Below are 23,426 nucleotides of genomic sequence, written 5' to 3' on the forward strand. Positions count from 1 at the left end.
TCCTTGTTTAAAGGTTTCAGATCAGTTATGAGGAAGAGATTTGTTCATGAGGTTGGACAATGACACTGAAGTTCCTCTTCTCATGTCTGTCAGTACCATCAGTCTGACTTTGAGGAGTGTAAACATGATCCTGTTACATCACCGATGATCACACACGACAGCACCAGAGGAAGGGTTTTTGCTTTTACAGTTTATTTTACAAAAACGTCTACATACTGTGAATTTACTCATCATAGAAAACATAGAAATAGTGTCTTTATACAGAGAGCGAGTCGTGTGTTTCCTCTCACCAGCCGAAGCGAGACACCAGCTTGCTCTGGTCGTCCAGATCTTTCTGAACCTTCTTCCTCATGTAGAAGATGGGACAGTCCCGGCTGCAGACGGGTGAGGACAGGGAGAGTGTGAGTGGATGTAAAGCTGTGTCTTAGTAAACACACAGATGTAGAATAAACACGTGGTGAATATTCACCTGGTACACAGCACGTCCTCGTGGAGGGAGCCTTGACATCGCTGACACTGAGTCCACAGGCGGGAGAAGCGCTCCTCCAGCGTGTTCATGTGGAAGATCTGGAAGAGTTTAAAAGAGTGTTTTCAGGTTTTTAAAGCCTCTACAGATGTAAACAGGTGAGAGGATAACGTGCGCTGGTCGGAGTCGAACCCTCGAAGTGCATCAACATTTTCCCTCCCTGAAGGGCCTGTGTCCACAAACGGGCGGCTGTGGCTCAGTTGGTAGAGTCGACTGAAAGGTTGAGGGTTCGATCCCCAGCTGAGCAATATGTCTGATGTGACCTTGGGCAAGACACTTAACCCTGCATTGCTCCCGCTGCTACTGTGGCGGTGTATGAATTAGTGTTGTACCTACTCTATGATGTACGACGCTTTGGATAAAAGCGTCTGCTAAGTGAATTGAATTGTAACACAAACGGCGCTCACAACATCCGTTTCAGCTTCTCACCAGCACTCATTGTTGCTAGGTTACAAAAGTTAACTTCCCTCAGTAATGTCTGTTATGTGTGTTTAAGATAGCTCCGTGTGCTTAATATTTGCTTTTCTTCAAACCTGGTCAGAACTTGGACTTTAGACCCGTTAGTCAATAAACAAACATAAAAAAAGACGGCTTCCTTACCTCCTTCTGGTAGAGCTCGGACTCCTTCTTCTTACAGAAATCACAAACCGCAGCTGAAATGACGTAAATGTCGGATGTCACACAAATATTCAAAGGGTCACTCAGTAAAGATAGAAAGTTCAGTCAGACTCTGAGCAACACACACCGTCTGTCTTGAGCACGGCCTTGCAGCCGATGCAGGTGCTCCTCCTCTGAGCGAACGCCATGAGCCCGCCAATCTTTGAGGTGAGCACGGTCCTACAGCGCGTGTGGTCGCCCTCTGACGGAAGACAGAAGAAAAAACCAGCAGACGTGTTCAGATTTACAGGCAAGATCACACACCGAGAGCTTTTTAGTTACACTTTCAGGGCTGAACTTTTCTTAGTTTGTCATAATGATTAATCCTAAAAAAACATGGCTGTGATGTGCGTCGTCTGGACTCACTGAGCAGGATGCTCTCGGCTTTGCTCTCTCCCAGGATGGGCTCAAATATCCTGAGCAGAGGTTTAGACAGCTGCTGCTCCAGGTAGTACTGCGTGTCGATGGGAATGTTGTTCTCCAGCACAAAGATCGGGTCCTAAAGCAACACGTGGAAAATCAATATCATCATCCAAAACAATATCTGATTATAAAAGGGGGATGGAAAAAAATGTATGATGTACAGATTAACAAGGACTCCACTGACCTCTGACTTCATGTACGCTGCTACTCCCTTTGCCGCCTTGATGATGACGTAGGGGACTCTGTCTCCCAGATTGGGGGCGCTGCCGGCGTCTCTCTTCCTCATTCTGTAAAATACCAGTTATAAACGGTCACTTCACTCATCACACAACATTCAAAGTATTTCTCTTGGCGGATCATTTGATGTAAGATTTACGTGTTCACCTTTCAGCCAGCTCCACGTGTGCCTGCTTGCCGGCGTACTCCTGCGCCGTGCGCGTCAGCTCCTTGGTGATGACCAGCTGGCTGATGTCGATCCGGTTACAGAGCAGGTCTGAGATGACTTCTTTAGCGTGATCCACAGCACCCTGAGGATCCCTGAAGGAACACCGACCCTATTCAGTACTTAAAACATGCAGAGTGTGTTTGTGTGTGTCTGCGTGTGTGTACGTGCGTGTGTGTGCGTGTGCCTGTGTGTGTGTCTGTGTGTACCTGTGTGTACCTGTGTGTACCTGTGTGTATGTGTGTGTGTGTGTGTGTACCTGTCTATGAGGATTCTCTGCAGACAGGTGTTGATCAGGTTTGCCACCAGGGGGGAGTTGTCTCTGCGAACAGTCTCGATTCCTTTGCAGTCCATCTTGTCGTGTGTGTCTGCGCTGGAGGAGAAATAGAGGCCTGCGTAGCGCTTCTTGTTGATCAGCAGGTACGGGTAGTACACCTGTGGAAGTGAAGAGGACGAGAGCTGAGAAGCTGAGGGGACATAGAAGTTTTTTTTTTTAATAGATCCAGTTGACAGCGGCGTTACCTTCTCAAACTCCAGCTTGATGGGCGGTGTGAAGTGAGACGACACCCACTCTGCCGCCTCCCTCCCGACTTCCATGGCCTCCTTCACTGTCTCGACTCCGAGCTTCACCATGACGGAGTCTGTGTCTCCATAAATGACCTTTGAGAGATTCAAATGAAAACACTTCTTGAAGCAAACGCACATGAAAAACATCTGGTAGAAAGTCAAACACTGGATTCAAAAAAAGGAAGAAGCTCATGTCCCCCTCTTTTAAGTTCAACAAGTGAAAAAGTAATAAAAGAGTTTGAGTGAATATTGGAGGGTCACTCCTTCACGTTTTCCTCACCTTGGCGTCACCTGGGTAACCATTGGAAAGTATATATTTGGACTCAACCAACTGTTTAGTTTGCTCGATCATCTGTCTGCCAAAACCAGTGACGCTCTGAAAGGAAAAACAAAAACCATTACTGAGGACGAATTTATGGATGTTTTCTGTGTTTTTATAACTGCAGTGTTTTATTTTGTGAACTTAAATGTTCTTAATAAATAATGTGCTATATAAATAAAGTTAACTGGTGGCTTGGAGAATGCGTCACCCTTCCACATATGAACAACAAACCAACCTGTTGTGTTTCAGTGTGACATCGAGGTCTTTAGATTTCTACCTGTTCTGAGGTTTCTTCTTCTACACTTATCTTTGCTCTACATCTGTGATGTTTACCGTCTCTGCTCTGACTTCGAGAAGCTCACCACATGTTGTGTTGATGTAGGACAGCTGATGTGTCAAAACACAGAACAACAACAGAGTCATGCAACCTCTGAGTTCATGTTCACAGGACGGATTTGTTCAGATGCTCCTTTTGAATACTTCAGTTTTATAATGTTGATTTAGAAAACTGGAGTATTGGGGCGTCTGTGGCTCAGAGTCGGTCGACTCAATCGAAAGGTTCGAGAGTTTGATCCCAAGCTCCTGCAGCCACATGTCCAAAAAGTGTATGAATGGATGAGTTAATACTGATGGACTCTTTACTCAGCAGCCTCTACCATCAGTGTGTGAATGTGTATGTGTGACCTGCGGTGTAAAAACACTTTGAGGAGTCAGAAGACTAGAAAATAAAAATACAAGCTCAAGTCCATTTTATCATTGTCATAACAATAAGCGGAGTATTCTAACATGCAGTCACCTGAAAACCTTTACAAAAGTCAGAATTCACTTCCCTGCTACGTCCTCACCTGTGAGATCTCTAAGCAGGGCAGCTTGCCCACCTGGGCTCCGGTGAAGCCATAGACGGAGTTTGCGCTGATTTTGAGGGCCAGCTGTCGGCCGTCCAGCACCTGCATTTTGAAAGGGTCCGTTTCCTTTTTCAGCTCGGTTTTGGCCCTGCAGAGAAAGGACGGGGAAAGGTTGAGAAGGGAGCGATGCTGAATTTGTTCAGACTGGCTTTTATTCTGTGGATTATTTGGACAGTTCAAACCTCTTTCTGGCAGACAGCAGGTTCTCCAGGATCTCAGGAAGAAGTCCTTTCCTCACAGAGCTCTTCACAAACATGTCCCCTGTGGGAGTCTTGATGAAGTCCTCCGGTGCGAGGCTGAAGACACACAAACACTTCAGACATTAGCTCATGTTAATACTAGAAGAAAACATGATTTATTGGACATAAGAGTGAGAATCAATATGTTAACTAAAGCTTCATTTCCACCACGTTAAGTTTAGAATTCTAACTTTGATTTGTCTTTATTCTGTTACAAACCAAAACAACCTAATAAATATGAAGAGTTATATTTAGCTCTCGCTCAGCTGCAAAAAAAGGAGATAAAAGCCGCTCTGTGCCGTTTTAAATGTTGTCACTTTCATCTCTCCTGACTACAAGATGTCAGATTGCTCGTCTTCTTAAAGACAACCACAGAAGAAGAAAAGCACTTCTCACTTCTGTCTCTCCGCGGAGCCTTTCTGCAGCAGGGTGGTGTAGCACAGATTGTGAGCCATCATGATGGACGGATACAGGGAGGAGAAATCCAGGGTCGCTATGGGAACGCTGTAGTACCTACACAGAGAAAGAGAAGGAAGGTGTGTGAGAAAGCTCGCTCTGAGCTGAGGACAGCGAGGAGTCTCACTCATGCAAAGACATGTTTTTTTTACCCTTTTTCTGGCTCGATGACTGTTGCCCCGGTGTAGTCTTCTCCTCCTTCTGTCTTTACAACGGGCATGACCAGGTCCTGCTTCATGGCCTGAAGGCGCAGAAACGCTTATTTACCATCTTTAAAAGTGTCTGTAAGCACACAGTCTCTGTCTGGTGTGTTTGCCTTCGTTACCTGTCGCAGCAGCTGAGAGACGACTTTGATCTGCTGACCTCTGGAGAGCAGGTAGGTGAGCGGCACACCTGTCACTCTGGCCATCTCCATGTAGTTAATCACACACATCAGCTTCTGCAGCAAGCGCAGAGGGAGGTAGGCGTCCTTCAGGCAGTACACGGCCAAACGACGACGGGTCTGTTCGTTACCGTTCTGATGGTGGAGGAAAACAAGAGGAAGAAAATCTAATATTTTTAAAGAAGCTCACGTCATCTTTAAAGATATTTGTCAGGAAAATTACACAAATATTGAAATGTTGCGCTAAATGATTTCTTTCTCTTTCAGATGCTACAATGTTTCGAGGTTTACCTGCAGGTCTGTGATGATGGAGTGTTGGACATCCTCCTTCTGCTCTTGCAGAAAGTGGTAGCTCACAGCATTCAGTGTGTACGAGCGCAGTTTGTAGTCCCTGAGGAGAACCTGAGGGAGACACAGAAACCAGTCAGGGTCTCTGTCTGAACACGGGGTCGCACTGCACTGCACCACAAGCTAGCTGTGCAGTGACCCAACAGTTAATCAAGCTATGATTTATCATGACAGGCTGTTGATTCTGACCTGCAGCAGGTCAAACTGAACTCTCCCCTCCATGTTGATGGTCTTGTTCTCTCTGCGGCCCATCTGCTTGCTCTGAAAGTTTGAGTCTTTCATGACTGACTTGATGCCTCGCACTCGACCGAGGTAGGGAAACAGATTCACCTGAACACAAAGAAAATGTTTACTTGAGTAAAACAGTGAGAGGGGAGTGTCTTAAACTATAGAAACCTTTGGACTGATCATTTTATTGTTTTTATTCAGTCTGTTTATTTATTACTATCAGTACCTTTTTTAGGTCCTATTTCATATTTTTACCTATTGTTGTCGTCTGAAAATGGAAAATGGCTCAGTCTTACCTTTAAAGCAGCAGCTCTGTTGAGCAAATAAGGAAAGTCAAAGTTTTGGATGTTGTATCCCGTGATGATATCTGGGTCCACTGTCCTCATGAACTCCGCCCAGCTCTGCACACAGAGACACAAACAGAAACACAATGATCGACAACAACACGAGAAAAGAGAAAGAGGAAAACGTGTCTGGAAAGTTTGTGTTTGTCTGTGTGGTACAGAAACCAGCGTGTTTACCTGCAGCAGCTGTTTCTCCTGCGTAAAACACAGGATCTGAGAGCCCACGATGCTGGCGCAGGACTGGAGGGTGAACACGGTGCGAATGAAGGGCTCCGTCTCACCCTGCCGCTGCACCATAGAGGCTATCTGAATGACAGGGTCTTTGTCTGCCTCTGGGAAAATACCTGGAAGGAAAACATCGAACACCTGAGTCAAACTCTACGTGTGCTTTTGAAACAAGTCAAATCAGGTTTGTATGTCGTATAAAATAAATGCCAGAGAGAAAAAAAAAGGAATCCTACCTTTTCTTCCTGCACACTCAATGTCAAAGCTGAGGACCCTGAGCGGGGCGATCCTCTGCCAGTCTCCTTCTGCAGGGTGACTTATCAAATCCGTCCATCCCACGTCCACCTCATACTGACACAAGGACACCTGAAGGACAAAAGAGGGGGCGACAGCTCATGAATACTTTTAGATAAGTCTGACAAAGTTAATGCAAAGTCATTTGATGCCACTCAGAGGGCTGCGTTCTCACATCAGCTCACTCTGACTTTCTGCTGAATAAATACGAGGAGGCTGGATAAAGTCATAGTGAAACATTCAGCAGTTCTTGTTAACACATTCGGCTCTTCCTGCAAATATCAGGAGGTTTGTTTTTTTTTAATTGTGAAAGCCCTCTTCACATGTGTGATGCTAAACGTAGGCGTAAACTAGACCTACCTTTCCTGGGTACTGAGAGTCCGTGTCCCCCGTGCTCTTCTCTTCACGCATTCTGTACTTTCCTTTGGGAAGTTCAATCCAGCAGCATCCCACCACGTCACAGTCCACCATAAACCTGCAGCACACAGAGGCTCATTAGGATGAAATCCAGCTTCAGTATTAAATTACCGTAAGACAACCGTTAAGAAAAAAGAACATTAGCAGCAATAGATCCAACATGTCTGAAATGATACGGTCACAAACGTTTTAAAAAAAGGTAAATACAAGTCTGTCTGTTTACCTGTGAAATCATAGCCACAGACACAAACACACACCTGATCTCAAAGTCGATGTTGGCCTCGTACGGTTGGTAACCCTGTATGGGGAAATGGCCGAATTTGAAGCCCTGCTCCAGCAGTCTCTTAGCGGGGGCGATGAGACGAGGCATCGCCATGGTTATCCGCAAAAACTCCAGACTGCGTTTCCCATGGTAACCATACATGTCTGTAGGGGAGAAAAAAAACAGACGTTTAACTCCAGGTATCGTCCCAAAAGAAGCTAAATCTATCATCTCTGACACCGTGTCCTAACCGCACATGAGCGTTGGATATCACACTGCATCTGTTCAATATTTAATTCTTTGCTTTTTGAATTTCCATTTTCCCCTTGCAAAGATAGAAACGGGGCGTCAGGGTAAGAACAGCGTGCTGCGTCACACTGTGTCGCTCTCGGGCTGTCAGGACAATCAATAGGAAATAATAAAATCAAGATGATTTTGTCGCTGAGGCTCGCTCGTGTTGCATGCTGTTAGGAAAGGCTGCTACATGCAACTTCCACAACTTAGATCAGCCTTGATGTGAGCGAGTCTCAAAGACGTAAACGAGCGTTTTTAAAACACTTGTACTCACTCTCTTTGCGGGTGATGTCCACAGCCAACACTGTGACGGAGATGTTGTCCTTATTGGATCTCATATCCTTCAGGACAACATTGTTCAACTCTCTTTTGAATTCTCCCAGGTCACTCGATTTGAAACCTTTCCAAAGGAAGCAGAAAGTGAGATTTTGTGAGCTTGTAAACATTTGAATCATTCAGCATGCTTTAAAGTTATAACGTGATCATTCACAGATTAAGGACGACAACTCACCTGTTGGAGCAGGAACATAGAAGTAAGGTGCAAAACCATGGATGTGACAACACACACTGTTGCCGCTGTCTGTCACCCCAAACATCCGGATGATGGGGACTTTTCCCTGCGACTGTCCAGGCATGCCAGCAACCGTTCCTCCTGCACAACACAGAAATCACTTTCAGACAGCTGTGATATTTTCTTTAAAGGGTATGAGGAACATACTCAAGTCTATTTGAAAACATCCACTTTAATATAATTACCCAAATAGTAGTCGAGATCAATCTGCTGAAACACCAAAGTATCAGATGACGCGTCCAGTGAAGGGGCTTGAGGTCGTCGCCATCGAGGGTTGAGGTCTGCTGAGAAGAGGCTGCCTAAAAAGATAAGAAGTAAAGACAGATATCAGAACAAACAGCTTGAAGTTGTGAAGTAGAAGTTTAGGTTGCCCATGCACAGTCGGAGGTTTAAAACAAGACAGAGTAACGTCTTTGAGCAACTTTATTTTAAACAGGGCAACATTTCGATCCATAGATCTTCCTCAGGCGGCCTACATATTCTTTGTCCAGTGTTTAACTTCATGTCTTGACTGGGATTGCAGCTTCTGTACATGCAATTTCCTGCAAATGACTAATAAAGTACGCTGGCCAAAAGTCGCCAAAGGCTCTGCAACTGATGAAACGTTACAGAAAAATCTGCGGCATATTTAGAGACGCTGCACATTCACTACTTATGCAAAACATAAACGGATTCTGTGCGACACTCACCTACAGGAATGACATCATGGCCTGCCTGCCCCTCCATCTCCTCTGCCTCCATGTCTCTTTCATCAAACATGGACAACTCCTCTTCAAACTGCGATGGACTGTCCTCCCAGTCACCTCCTGTTTTACCCCTTTTGGCCTGGGAGGCACCGCCAACTAAAGGGCCACCGTTGCGTCTTTTAAAATCCATGTCTGCAGAAGGAAAGTTGGGAAAAAAAAAAAAAAAGAGTAAACAAATATGTCCAATGAGGAGGCAGAAGCATTAGAACATTTCCAATAATACAACCTGCACAAACATTTTAAGACAATCATACACTGCTGGTCATGTGAGATTTTTACAGAACAGTGAAGCAACGATGCTTTTAAAACTCTTGTGATAATATTTCTTTTACTAAGAAGAGCATGTTTTGCATTTTGTGTAGAACATCCTCAGCTCGCAGAGTCTCAATAAGAAGACATGCAGACTGAACTTTAATAAGTGTCCCCAGATGGTCTCCATGACAACCTTCAGAATGAACTGTAAAAAGTTGATTTGTGCATCTCTAATTTTGTGAACAAGCTTGAACGTAAAGAGGGGCTTTGCGGGGTGAAACAGGTGCAGTGCTGTCAGTGATAAATACAGGAAGGAGTTACAATAACAAGATTTAGGTCAGCATTGGGTGGATAAAGTTCAGGAAGACCTCCATACACAGAAACTGACATATTCAATGATGTAGTTGTTGTTACTGTAATAATAAAGGAAAACACATAACTGCAGGTCATGTGGTGTGAAGAAAGCACAAAACAAAAGTAAGTGACAGCTTTTCAACTGAACATAATAAGGTCACTTAGTTGTGTAACCATCGTGACTGTTGCTGCTGTAAACAGTTACCGATCGAAACTTAACAGAAAGACATCAAACACTTAGCATCATAACTACAGTAACTACCATCTTCTCAATTCGCAGTGACACTTAAAATGTGTTAACATGGCACAATCCTGAGTTAGACTACGTTTATTTAAGTAATCCAGTGGTTCAGTTCACGTTGAGTTATGTTTCGTTCAACTAGAGGAGATACTTCTCTTTGTAACGAGAAAAACAGGCTAGCAAGCGCTGCTGTCAACAAGCAGAGCAGCGTCGCGCCAAATCGGATCTTACCAAAACGCAGCGCCGATCACCACGAAACCTGTCGGGATAACCTCCAACAGCTCAAAGTTTCTCAGTAAAGTTATAAAATACCTGACAACTGTCGTAACTTCTTCACAACAGCCCCCTGGTTGACAACAGCTCCCGCCACTCGGCTTCAATTTGTGAACTTTCACCGACGAACGCGCGGAAATTTCTGTTTTGTTACTGGACCCGGAATTAAAGGAATGGACAGTGACGTCATTAGTAATACGGAAACCAGGGAGGGTATTAACGCGGTTTGTCCGTACCTTGTCGATACAAAATACCGTGTGTTTCCGGAAAAATTACGTCAGCTCCGGTCGGCTCAGCAAGGGAGGGAAAATAATGATTTATCTAAATGTGCCCCAAGTAAAGATTTTAAAATACGTTTTTATTATATTTAAACCATTAAAATAAACCAAAACACTCAAGATGACATACACCTTTTTACATTGGCTAAAATGGGAATTCAGGGGTAGGCTACTTGAAATATGTTTTAAAGCCGGAAGTTTGATAAGTAAATTATCTCTAGCCTACAAAGCAAATGTGCTTAGAATAATAATATAGCTTTATTTATATAGCACCTTTAAAAACAGATGTTTACAAAGTGCTTTGACAGACAAAGCAAAGACAGGAAATCAGGGCAATAACCAAATAAACATCATCAGTCAGGCCAAACAGAGAGAAGTCTAAATATAAATATAAATGCAAATAAAAGGAATACGAAAGATATAACAGACATGCCCCATGACAAGGGGCAGATAACATGATAAAGCAATATAAATGAAATTAAAGATAGAAAGTAAACTAAATGATGAGGCCAATGTTAAATTATAAGAGGAGGAAGACGATATCATATGCAGACAAACAGTTGTATCGCTTAAAGGTTCTCCCTTAAATACATTTTTGGTACACTCATATTAATAAACAGTATTATCACACAGTTTCAATGTTTCAGGAGTCCTCATCAGATCACAACAAGACAACTTGCTTGATTGACGTGGTTTTCAGATCAATATCTTAATAATAAAGATAAGTAAAACTCAAACTTGTTCTAGTGAAGAACACTTTAAATTCAACTCAGACAGGAAGGCACCATAAATGGAAACAGATGTATGCTAATGCCAGTAGATGTCAGCAACAACAAGGAACATCCATCTCTTTTCATACGAATCAATGCACTCTGGATGTTGTGCAGCTCCCTGAAAGCCTGAACGTCTACAGACTCAGATATACTGTCAGGGTCAAAGGTCAAACTAAAGATTTGAAGGTGGCAGGGGAATACTACAATGCTGAGTGACAGATCAGGAGTTCAGATCTTTGCTAGATTTAAGGTTCCTGATGTATTGACTGTGAGACCCCCACAGGGACTCTCCCTTATTCTCAGCTGCTTTACCAATATAGATACATACTGTAGGAGAAGCCAAAGAGGACTGTGGAGGGGTTGGGTTTCTTAATGTCACCGGTCACGTTGTTTTACCAAAACTATGCTCTGCGTGACCCTTTGAAGACATTATAAATAACCCTCTTGCTCTTCCCCTTCCTCTGGGGGAAAAAAAAAGTGGTTGCCCCTGACTCCCCTCATTTGTTTGGATGAAATGTTAATCCACCAACCACGGCTGCGCCCTCAAACCTCTCCTCAGCCAATAGCGCCTCTCAGCTGAGGAGCGCGCCCACTTCCTGTTAAACTGTGCACAGAGGAAGGGATGGACCAATGGGATTCAAGCTCATGAATAATGTGACAGAAAAGACCCCTCTTTCAACCAATTTCTTCCTGCATGGCAGCCCGTGGGCGTCCCCTATCTCTGCATGACAGCGAACACACTAAACCAATGTGAATCGCTGGCATTTAGCAAAAGCCGCCGCCCCCCTTTTCCTCTGTCTCCACTGTTTCCTTCTTTTGGATAGACTGTGACAGCTGTCAATGTGTTGTGCATCTTCGTGAAGCAAGGACAAAACCGAAGGGTAAGTAAACAGCTGTCTTTTATTTGCTAGAAATGATTAAAACGGAATATTTCCTCGCCGGACGCGAGCGCGCACCAGGACGCGATGTCCTATGCGCGTTTCCGCAGCTGGCTTGCTGTAGGTGCTTCAAGTCACGTTCGCCTCACAAATCAAGAGTATAAACAGACGATAGATTTCAACAGATTGCGAACAGCCGGAGCTCTGCAGTGATGAGGCTGTGTGTGGATGTTTGGGGAACTCGTCTCTTTGGAGACCTGTAGGCCTGCAGGACAGTAACAACCAAAACATTCCTTAAAGGGGCAATGAACAAGGGCATGATGGGATGATTGTTGCTTTTCATGAGAGTTTTAGCTAAGCAATCATGAGGTGGTGTCCGAGGCACGCCAGGGTCAGGGAGAGGAAATCCTTATGGGTCCCTGATGAAATGTTTTGGTTTCAGTACAGGACATTTCTCCTCATGGATTTATAAAGATGGGCTTTATTTCTGTCGTGATTCACGTCAAATCAAACTCTTAAACTCTCCCCTGTCGGTGTTAAATAAAGGAGTTTAAGTCCCTCTCCACTCAAAAATGTGTTTTTCTTTTGTTGCTTCACTTCGATGATTGAGGCTCTCCGTTCAGGATGATGTTTGTGTATTTGACATCTTACATCAGCTGTTCTCAGTTGGACGGTTTCTCTAATTTGGAAGCCAATCACAACAAAGCAACAAGTATGATTGGAAACTTGAAACCTCCCGAGCAAGAGACACCAGATTGTAGATTATTCAATGAATGAGAGGGAGTAATGTAGTTTTTAGGATTTTTAAAGAGTGGATTAAAATGGAAGCAAATACAATGACACTTTTTACATGTCTTTAATCACTTAGGTTTTAAAACAGTTGAATTGTGTCATTAAAGTGCATTAAAAGATGTTTTTTTCACCTATCTGAAATTAGGTTGTCATGACACCAGAATGTTAAACTTCTTCATGATACAAGTAAAAGATAATATTAGTAACACTGCATCACAAATAGAAGTCCTTGGCATCCAACACTGGGTAACTTCTTGGTTTCAATTATCAAAATTTGCAGGCAGAGGGGCACAGGTGGCCTAGTGGTTAGTTCGCACACCTGCATGTACAGATGCTACTGTCCCGGGTTCGAATCCGACCATGTAATTCTCCGCTCTCTATCTCCCTGATTTCCGACTCTGTCCACTTTCCTGTCTCTCCAATAAAGGCAGAGAAAGCCACAAAAAAATATTTTTTAGATAGGGTTCAAATTCCTGCACACCGTCTATATTCAGCAAAAACACTGGCAAGCTTTACAGAAGCTTTTCCAATGTTTTTGTGCAATTTAGACAGTGTGCAGGAGCTATATTGCAATTTTTGATGGATCTTATTCTCTTCCACGGTTGCGCACCTGTCTTATAGTAATTTTAAAAGCATCGATCACTTAAAAAAAGCTGTGTCTTTTTTAAAACACTTAATTTTGGAAAGTATCAGAGTATGGAACATTTTGACAAATCTAATCTGAGCTGCACTCCTCCAGTTTTGGTTTATCTGAGCCTTTATCAAGCCAGGACAGCCAAGGAATTTATGACCAACTTATTCTAAATAAACTAATCTAATCAGTGAAGTTTATTCAGATCAACTTTCTGCTGACCAGTGCAGAAACAATGTGAAAGTTGTTGAACAAGAAGAGTGTTACTCAGTGTGTGTGCATCAGTTGTAGTTTTTCACATGTCCCAACATCACCTCCTGATTACTACATTTCATTTGAACATGTCAACAAGTTCTACTATGGATCAAGTTTATACCTGATCTGTGGCGTCCTCCACCTCTCCCACGCCACTCCCCCGTCTGTTAAAGTGGTTGCACCATTTCTGCAAACAGGAAGTGAACACAAATTTGTATTTTACGTCAGAGGGAATGCCCTCCTCTCTAAATTAGCTGTTTAATGTTTCCACTACCAACAGGAAGACGGATCATTAAAAACCGCTGTTCCAGTAGGATGCATTAGCAGAATGTATTTACCCGTCCACAGGCTCTCTGGTGCTTTTATGGTGTCGTTACTCTGATCAGATTAAAGTCACGCAGAGCAAACGTGTAGTTTTTGTAAACAAAAAGGCGTGTAGCATGAGTTATCCCTGTGATGTGTTTAGAGGAAGATACCCTTTGACTGCAGAAGATTGTACGCAGAGCAAACACTGCAGGTTGACTCCCTGTCACCCAATAAACCTCGTCACTGTTAAGTTTCAGACTCAGTTTATTACCTCTTCAGAAACACGTTTACCTTCTTTTACCGTCTTCAGAGCTGCTCTGGTACGAATGAGGATTGTTTTAAGAATTTGAGAAAGCAGGTTTTTAAATCACACAGTGGTGTAATGTAATGATGTTGTGAAATAGGATGTGTGGTGACCTGTTGATGTCATGATGGTAAGGTGCAGCTGTGTGAGGAAATATTACTCAAAAAGAAATTCAGTATGAAAAGTTTCCCCGTTATAAGTAAGCTGATTAGTTCTGTATCCCAAGAAATGAAACTAAGAAAAGACGACCGTATAAACGTTTTACTTTCTCTTGATAAATATGTTTTAAATAAACTGTGAAATAAATCCCCCTCACTCTGTTCTGTGGGTTTTTTTCCCAGCATGCCGCTGGCTCGCAGCCTGTCTGTCACGTCCCTGTCAGGACTGGAGGATTGGGACGAGGACTTTGATTTGGAGGATGCCGTTCTTTTTGAGATTGCGTGGGAGGTCGCCAACAAAGGCAAGAGTTTCTGTGTTACCTGTGTGTGGACATATCTTTGTGCATTGCTCCTAATTTTTGAAATCGGAAAAAAAACATGATAAGTACATGCACATTTCTAATGATTTAGTTTTATGTTCTAACGTTCTCTCCTGCATGGCTGTTGACATATTTTGTCACTTATGTTGTGCTTTAATGTTCTTGGTGAACGGCCAGTTACCCTAGAGGCCAAAAATGTTTCAGAAATATCTAAACTGACTCACAATACCACAACTATAAACTTTGATACCATACTAGCAGTGGTGTAGTGAAGAAGTGGGGACACTCTTAAATTTTTCCTTAAAGGTTTTGGCACTTCAAACGGAGGATAAACATCCTCTGTTATAAACATTGACGACTACTCTTGTATATTTAGTCAGTGTGTACTGGCCAATCAGAGACAGAGTAGGAAAGGTCATCCCTTCACCATCCTGCGTAAGATAAATGCAATTTACTGCTGAATATTTTTCAATCAATCAACGGTGTGAATCAGAGGGGATTTAGTGCCTGAGTATACCCTGCACTCCACCGCTGGATACTAGTTCAAACCAAACATTATCCATACCTCTCTTGATTCCACAGCAACAGAAATAGAAATCTTTGGCACCCATTATTGGTTTGTTTGTTTCCTTTAATGACCAAAAGTTGCAGACAAACTCCCGCAAGCGTTCTTACATTGCACTAAAACATTGGCAACATTTTGGTACAGAAATATTCCTAATGATTGTGTGCAGTTTAGACCGTGCTCTTTCTTTCTCTTTCTCACAGAAGCTTCTGGTTTAATTAAAATATGAATAAAGATCTTCAGCTTTTTAAAGTTGCAGAAAACGTTTTAATGCTATCAGTGAGATTGCACAGTTAGGAAACACAGCTATCGATAATTTCACAGCCTTAATATAAACACAGAATGAAGATGTATGAAAAGAAGACCAAAAGGAAACATCTGTAGTTTTCATCTGTCTACATGGGTCACTCTCTGCAGAGGATTTATAACTCTAACATCGACTTATCATCATTGTGCCTCATACGTGTTTAATCACATTACATCTCCGTCTCGACTCTGTGTGTGTACGTGTGGCATGTTTGCTTCATGTGTGAAGTCGGAGGCATCTACACCGTCATCCAGACCAAAGCCCGAATGACCTCGGAGGAATGGGGGGAGAACTACTTCCTGGTGGGTCCCTACGTGGAGAGCAACGTGCGCACTCAGGTGGAGCTGATCGAGCCCACAAACCCGGCGCTAAAGAGAACCATTGACAAGATGAACGCCAGTGGCTGTAAGGTACTACCACACACATACACGCACACACACACGCGCACACACACACACACAGCTGTGAGTTCACGTTGTGTGTGCACATAGTTGAAGTTATTCTGTGTGGTGAATGAGCTCTAATGAAACGCAGAGCTCGTCCACTGCCGCTCTCTCTCTCTCCTCTCTAAAACCTGTGACATTTCTTTCAAAGGTTAGAGGTTGTATCAATGTCTCTCTGTCTCTCTCTCACAAAAATACACTCCAGAAATAGACGACTGTCAGTGTGTGTGTGTGTGTGTGTGTGTGAGAGACGTGCTGTGGAATCATGGGTCAAGGCTAGGAGTGGTGGTGGTGGTGATACTATTTTAAAGGGATAGTGGAGCATTCAACAAATCCAGTGGTTTATATTTTACTAGTTGACCTTTGAACTCACATCAGAGCAGCACCACAGCAGCACTAGTTAGATAGTTAACTTGTTTTTTTTTTAATGAGAAGAACCTGTGAGAGTAAACCAATCAAAGCCCTGCTTCTCACTTTTGTTGTTTTTGAAGCTGGACTTGACATTCCCGCCGTGACCCATGACCAAATTCATCAAGGTTAATCTTGGATTGTATGGATGGAATGTGTTATTGTTAGAGAGATGTGGGCCTTGAAAAATAAAGTACTTTTAAGATACCAGACAGAGGACTAAACTGTTTATCTGCACACACAAACATGTTGAAACGAAAAAGCGCCATGCATCGTTTCCTTTCATGAAAGTAAAAAACTGGAGATTCTGGGGAGGGAGAGACAGTCACATCATTTCCTCAAATGAAGTAAATAAGATCAAATGTGATCCTGCATGTTCTGTGAGTCATACAAAGAAAAACTGAATTCCCTTTTTATTCACTCAGGTGTACTTTGGGCGGTGGCTCATCGAGGGGAGTCCGTACGTCATTCTGATCGATGTGGCGTTCACCGCCTGGTCTCTGGACAGCTGGAAGAGCGAGCTGTGGGAGCTCTGTGACATCGGCGTGCCGTGGTTCGACCGCGAGGCGAACGACGCCGTGCTGTTCGGCTTCCTGACGGCTTGGCTTCTGGGAGAGGTTAGCTGCTCGTGATGAGAGGACAGGGGAGATGTTTCAGCTACGTTTGTGATGAAGGGAATGTTAAACTATTGGTGTTTATGTGCAGAGAGAGAGCGACTATCTTTAGGTCATTTAGAATGTTATAAATGAGTTATCGTCGTCTGAAGCACTTTTATGTCACAACCCTGGAAGTTTATAAAAATAAGATATGTGTGAATGCCTGTTTGTGATTTTTTCAGTACGGAGCCCAGAGTGAGGAACCTCCGCACATCGTCGCACATTTCCACGAGTGGCTGGCCGGCCTGGGTCTTGTGTTGTGTCGACACAGGCAGCTTCCCATTGCAACCATCTTCACCACTCACGCCACGCTGCTGGGACGATACCTGTGTGCTGGAAATGTGGACTTCTATAACAAGCTTGCAAATGTACGTGTTTGCATATAGAAATGTTAAAGGCTTTATATGCGATTTTTCACACTTAAATATAATATAAATCAAGTATATCCTCTGAAAATAACTCTGTGAGTCATGACTGTCTACAATGGGTGTAACACCCGAGTCCCACTGTCTGTGATGTTTTCAGAGTTTTCAGAGTCCTATCTTCACTTTGTTTACATCGCCCGGACGGCCGGCTGACTCCTCCCCTCGTGTATAAAAGTTGTTTAATTGAGGGACTAGAGAAAAGAAGAATAACATACTGTACTCACTGCTTAACTGTGTTTCTAGATCACGCTCATTTCAGGTAAATTTACATGCAGTGTGAAGACACGAGCATAATAAAGATCGCTAGCATTAGCATGCTAACACAACAATGCAGCGCAAGTTGTTTTGGTTTCATGCTGGGGCGACATCTGCTGGATCAAAAAATCACATATAAAGCCTTTAAAGAATAAACTGATAGAGGGGCAGTTTGGTTCTTTAAGTTTTAGTTTATTAGTTTATTTGAATCAGGGACAGTGTACAAAAAAACCTTTAGTCTCAACAGAGAAGAGATGCTTTGTACCTGATTTAGCTAACAAGCTAATTTCCATCTGTTGTCCCTGGACAGAAGATGGCAAGACTAAAATACAAATCAACCAGTCATGCACGCTCATGCACATTTCATAAGAGAGATTAACATGTGATGTTTGTTCAGAATAAAATAGATTATCAGACGCAGGATGTTTTTTTTCCATGCAATGCAAAACCTGCTTCATGTTCCTCTGCCCTGGTTGTGTTTGGTTCAGTTCAACGTGGATAAAGAAGCAGGCGACAGGCAGATCTACCATCGGTACTGTTTGGAGCGGGCGGCCGCACACTGCGCCCACGTCTTCACCACCGTGTCTCAGATCACAGCCATCGAGGCAGAGTACCTGCTCAAGAGGAAACCAGGTGTGTGGAGGTGAATTCATGTGTGAAATATCAAAACTTCCTCAACGGTTTCACTCTCCTCTCATTTGTCGCCAGGACAGAAAAACAGGTTGTTCTGCATGAGGATGTTTGATACTTTAAATAAGCTTCTTCTGATTTCTCTGCCTCTCTGCTTTCTCAATCTCTCCCACCACACTTCAAGACATCGTCACTCCAAACGGCCTCAACGTGAAGAAGTTCTCTGCGGTGCACGAGTTTCAAAACCTCCACGCTCAGAGCAAGAATCGGATACAGGAGTTTGTGAGAGGACACTTCTATGGGTCAGAGACGTCACAACACACAGTCAGAACTTAAGAAGAAGGAAATTATGTTGTTTAAAAAAGACACAAATCAGAGACATACACATCTAATTAAGAATTCTGAATATGTTTATTAGCAAAAGAACTTGTAATAGACTTAATTTTTTACTTTCAGGCACCTTGATTTCAACCTGGACAAGTGTCTGTTCCTCTTCATCGCTGGACGCTACGAGTTCTCCAACAAAGGAGCCGACCTTTTCCTGGAAGCTTTAGCTCGCCTCAACTATCTCCTCAGAGTGAGTGTGTTGTGTTGGTGTCGTCTCTTAACTGATGTGTACACAAGTTCAAATGTTTATTCAGATTTCAGATTCAGATTTTTTATTGTCCCATAAGGGGAAATTTGCATTGCAACAGGAGCACACAGAAGACAAGAAACACAAGGACAACATCACCATAAAAACATAAAGCAAAATGAATTAAAAAAAAAAAATCAGACAACACGGCAAAATATAAAAACAGCGCAATAAAATCAGTCAAGAGCCCATACCAGAATGGAAATTCAAGTTATTAAAGTGCAAAGTGGAGGTGTGCAAATGTGCAAAAAGGGCAACAAATGGCTAATTGTTGTTTAACATATTAATTGCACTTGGTAAAAATGAGACCTGGAGTCTGTTAGTCTTCCTTCCAGGAGCTCTCTTATATTCACCTGTATGATCTACCTATTGCAGGTCAATAACAGCGACGTCACCGTTATTGCGTTCTTCATCATGCCAGCTCGGACGAACAACTTCAACGTGGAGACCTTGAAGGGACAAGCAGTCAGGAAGCAGCTCTGGTGAGGGTTCATGTTTAAAAATAAAGAAGAAGAAGAAAGTCTCCAAACTTCAACAAAAAGGGATACATGGGATTTCTCTTTACAGCAAATCACATTGACTTCAGCTCAGAACATATTCAAGAGTCGTCTTTATGAAAGTGTTTATTCTCTTTCCTCTTGTCTCTGACAGGGATACCGCTCAGACCGTGAAGGAACGCTTCGGAAAGAAACTCTATGAGTCACTTTTAGTGTAAGTTCAACATTTTTAGTTTACCTCATGAAACCTGTAAGATGTGGAATAGAGTGAACCATATGGAAATGTTTGTCAGCAGAACTAGGTACTACAAAAAATAAAAATAAAAACGTTTTCGAGGCGCTGATTGGTGTGCGGAGGTTGTGGCCCTCCAGGCGGGCGGCCCTGGTTCGACCTGTGGCTCCTTTCCTGCATGTAATCCCCCCACTCTCTCTCTCCCCTGATTTCTAACTCTATCACTTGTCCTTTCACTACAAAAAAGGCATAAAAAGCCCAAAACCAAAAACATTTTCCATCTCCATAATTCTGTACTTCAATAACTAAACCAGGCCATTGTTCAGTTTAAAAGTAGTTTGTTTGGAATAAGCTTAATGGTCGAGGTTAGGGGTGACAGCCGGGCCAAGGTGGGGAGGATGGGGGGTCTAGAGAAGTGAGATGAAGGGGTGAGGCAGTCTTACACATACAGGACGACACAGGTGGTGGCATTAGGGAGGCACAGATGAAAGAGCCGATGAGACAAAGGTGATTACATTTGTGAGTGAGAGGTTTAGTCCTGATCCTGACTTCATGTTACTTCATAAAATGTTAGAAGAACGACGTCCCAGCTGATCACATGTATCGTTCTCAACGTCTCATTTAAGTCTAAATCCATTTCTTTTTTTAGCGGGCAGCTTCCAGACGTGTCAAAGATCATGGACAAAGAGGACTTCACCCTCATGAAGCGCGCCATCTTTGCCACTCAGAGACAGTGTCAGCCTCCAGTCTGCACCCACAACATGCTGGAGGACAGCAGCGACCCCATCCTCAACTGCGTCCGCCGCATCGGCCTCTTCAACAGCTCGGCTGACCGCGTCAAGGTGACCGCCAGTCATCAGAAGTCCTTTTAATGCTTTAAGACGCAGAAAAGATTACCCGCCTCCAACGCAGATTTCTCTGTTCCTTTGTTTGGATTGTTGTTCAGCCAGAGTGTAGATAAATTCACATGAAGGCAGCATATACCAGAACTTTAAACTTGATACGATACTAGTAAAAATCTTACAATATCTATACCTGTTTTGATGCCATGGCAACAAGAAGAATACAAGTCCTAGGCTTGAATATTGGGAAATTTTTTGTTTTCAAAAATCATCAAAATGTATCCAATGTGCAGAAGTGTGCAGTTTACTCGCACTGTTTGGTAGTTAACACTGATGTTTTCCGGTGACCTGATTCTGATTGGCTCTCCCTTCTCCAGATTATCTTCCATCCAGAGTTCCTTTCTTCTACCTCTCCTCTCCTTCCGATGGATTACGAGGAGTTTGTTCGGGGCTGTCACCTCGGGGTCTTCCCCTCTTACTACGAGCCGTGGGGCTACACTCCAGGTAGGACTCCTGGTGGATGAATGTGTGTTTGCGGGTTTTTAATTGTTTTTTAAATAAATAGTTAATCAGGCCTCTTTTGTTTCTGTCTCTCTCTCAGCCGAGTGCACAGTCATGGGGATCCCATCCATCTCAACCAACCTGTCTGGCTTCGGCTGTTTCATGGAGGAGCACATTGCCGACCCCTCAGCATACGGTCGGTTTCTCTCAGTCTCTACAAGTTTGGCTCAAAAAATAAATTCCAAATTATACGTGATAATAATAATAATAATAATAATAAATGTATTTATAAAGCGCTTTAAATCAAAGTGCTGTACAAAGCAATACAGTTAAAATACAGGAAAAACATACAGAGAAATGTGATGATGCCTTCTTACACATCATGCTGTTTTCTTCTCGCAGGTATCTACATCATGGACCGGCGGTTCCGAGGGGTGGACGAGTCGTGTAACCAGCTCACCTCCTTCCTGTTTCAGTTCTGTAAGCAGAGCCGGCGTCAGCGGATCATCCAGAGGAACCGGACTGAGCGTCTGAGTGACCTCTTGGACTGGAAATACCTCGGCAGGGTGAGAACCCCCGTTCCCAAACCGTTCATTTTCTTTACATGATCACTTTGAAAATGAGTGAGTTTTTTGTTTTGGGTTTTTTTTCCCGCTCCAGTACTACGTATCGGCCCGTCACATGGCCCTGGCGAAGGCCTTCCCTGACACCTACATGTATGAACTCAATGAGCCCACCTCAGTGAGTAAATGTTATTCATGCAGAATTAAACATATTTACACTTCAACTACAACATGATCGACACACTGATGCCTTTTGTTCCTTCTCCTCAGGCCTCTGGTTTCCGTTACCCTCGACCGGCCTCGGTGCCTCCATCTCCGGCTCTGTCCCGCCACTCGTCCCCCCACCACAGCGAGGGCGAGGAAGAAGAACGCTACGACGAGGATCTAGAAGCAGAGAAGGACCGTGTGAACATCCGACAGCCCTTCAAAAACAAGACCTCTGCTGTCCCTGCAGGCAATGGAAGCAGCGACGACGGAGAGAAAAACTGAGAGACACACACACACACACACACACACACACACACAGTACAGGCGAAAACCTCACTAGTGAAACCTTCTCCCTGGCATTCATTTAGATCACTCTTTGCAGCCGTGTGAGTTTGAGTGATACTTTTATTATCAGCTTGTTGTGAAAAATTGGATTGCTGTCAGTGTCTTCCCAACCTGTGTGTACCTCAGAGTTTTTTAAGAAACATCACTCAGTTTGATATTTTTTTTTGGTATATTTTTCAGTTTTCACCAGCAGTGCAATCAGTGGTTTTCACTTTGTGGAGTAGACGCAGCAGCTAGATAAAAAAGAGCTGCACGTCAACTCGACACGGGAAAACTGCCAAATCAGGGTTGCTGGATTTTTTGTAGCGTACTAACACTGGATTACAAAGTAGGTCGATAAATAATAACTACATGTTTCTGGAGGCTTTCTATACTTGATTCAAAGGTGGGTCAGAGCGGGTAAAACAGCATGACCTTCCTTTTTACCAGCATGTCATCTTTACACGTTCAACAGCAGGATATAAACAACAGACGGTTTCAGTTTCTGTACCCACAAAGAGCTCCGATTTCTTTTAACGTCTGACTCTAAATTAGCTCCACTGTACACCTTGTAGCATTTTCTTCTTTTTGTTTTTCTTTAAAATGCCTTATTTACAAAAGAATTTCCCAGAATGGAAACGAAACGTAGAACAGAAACAGAACAAGAGCAGAAAGCTTCAGCAAACAAAGAGAGAACATGTATGTGTGTGTGTTATGTATGTTCTTTTTCTAAGCCTTATTGCATCACTAAGGAAGCCATGAGCGCACATACATCCACCTTTTTATTTTACTCCATTTTCCCCGAGATAACAAGTCATTTTCAGTTGTTTTCTTGAGATCTGGACGTATTTATCTTGACATCCCGGGCTATCAGTGTTGGTTTTCCTGTGATGACGACTTAATTTCTTGAAATCCCAAGAAAACCACATTTTTAGCGGGAAAACCAAGAGTCTCTATCCCGACATAGCGAGATAAATAAGTCGATATCTTGAGAAAAATAACCAAAATTTAATTGGTATCAAAAGTGGGAAAAGATGTCGGGATGCATGTCCCCTTAGGGCTTCCGTACATCACAGCCTCTCAGTTACAATCACAAAAGAATAACCAAACACTCCTTTTGTTTGTCTGACTGCGTGTGCGTATGTGCGCCTGTATGGATGGAGAAGGTTATTTCTCAGCCTCTCTGCTTCTGCAAGTATTTATTTGTGAGAGGGGTAGAGTTGAGACAGATAGAAGACGAGGGGGCTGTGTCCTGAGACGTGTTTTCAGGTGAAGAAAATCAGAGAAAAAGACCAGAAGAGGAGTTAAATATGTCGTTTGAAATATGACTGTTTGTCAGTTTTTAAAGAAGGAAAATGGATTAACCAGACGTGGACTTACACTCCCTGTAACAGATGTATTCGTTACAATCTTGCACCAGATGAACTCTAAATAAAGCTGAAATAAATGTACCTGTTAGTGTTTTACAAATGAT

At 43.2% G+C, this 23,426-nt stretch overlaps 2 protein-coding genes across 3 annotated transcripts; one reads left to right on the forward strand and one right to left on the reverse strand.

The window, feature by feature from the left end:
- Positions 1-185: 185 nt before the first annotated feature.
- On the reverse strand, positions 186-9,938 carry pold1 (polymerase (DNA directed), delta 1, catalytic subunit). Of its 2 annotated transcripts, none has more exons than XM_061026526.1 (27): positions 9,808-9,938; positions 8,592-8,780; positions 8,088-8,201; positions 7,843-7,983; positions 7,606-7,731; positions 7,033-7,201; positions 6,719-6,833; positions 6,301-6,430; positions 6,017-6,183; positions 5,792-5,896; positions 5,457-5,597; positions 5,211-5,321; positions 4,863-5,054; positions 4,690-4,778; positions 4,478-4,594; positions 4,025-4,138; positions 3,783-3,930; positions 2,896-2,991; positions 2,571-2,708; positions 2,308-2,483; positions 1,991-2,143; positions 1,791-1,893; positions 1,550-1,682; positions 1,272-1,385; positions 1,127-1,179; positions 470-567; positions 186-374 (listed from the first exon to the last, which is right to left on the reverse strand). In XM_061026526.1, exons 2-27 carry the CDS (start codon positions 8,776-8,778, stop codon positions 287-289), a joined length of 3,318 nt encoding a protein of 1,105 aa, XP_060882509.1. In that variant the 5' UTR covers positions 8,779-8,780; positions 9,808-9,938; the 3' UTR covers positions 186-286. The 2 variants fall into 2 exon arrangements, with proteins under 2 accessions (XP_060882509.1, XP_060882510.1); XM_061026527.1 differs by having other exon boundaries at positions 9,727-9,899.
- A 1,576-nt stretch (positions 9,939-11,514) lies between these two features.
- On the forward strand, positions 11,515-23,425 carry gys1 (glycogen synthase 1 (muscle)). The gene is made up of 16 exons (XM_061027266.1): positions 11,515-11,700; positions 14,327-14,445; positions 15,564-15,745; positions 16,612-16,803; positions 17,025-17,210; positions 18,011-18,155; positions 18,337-18,454; positions 18,609-18,729; positions 19,162-19,268; positions 19,438-19,497; positions 20,165-20,357; positions 20,735-20,861; positions 20,959-21,054; positions 21,261-21,424; positions 21,519-21,599; positions 21,692-23,425. Exons 2-16 carry the CDS (start codon positions 14,328-14,330, stop codon positions 21,908-21,910), a joined length of 2,109 nt encoding a protein of 702 aa, XP_060883249.1. The 5' UTR covers positions 11,515-11,700; position 14,327; the 3' UTR covers positions 21,911-23,425.
- The last annotated feature ends 1 nt before the right edge of the window (position 23,426 follows it).

The sequence above is a fragment of the Labrus mixtus genome, chromosome 20 (genome assembly GCF_963584025.1).
Source record: "Labrus mixtus chromosome 20, fLabMix1.1, whole genome shotgun sequence".
NCBI lineage: Eukaryota > Metazoa > Chordata > Actinopteri > Labriformes > Labridae > Labrus > Labrus mixtus.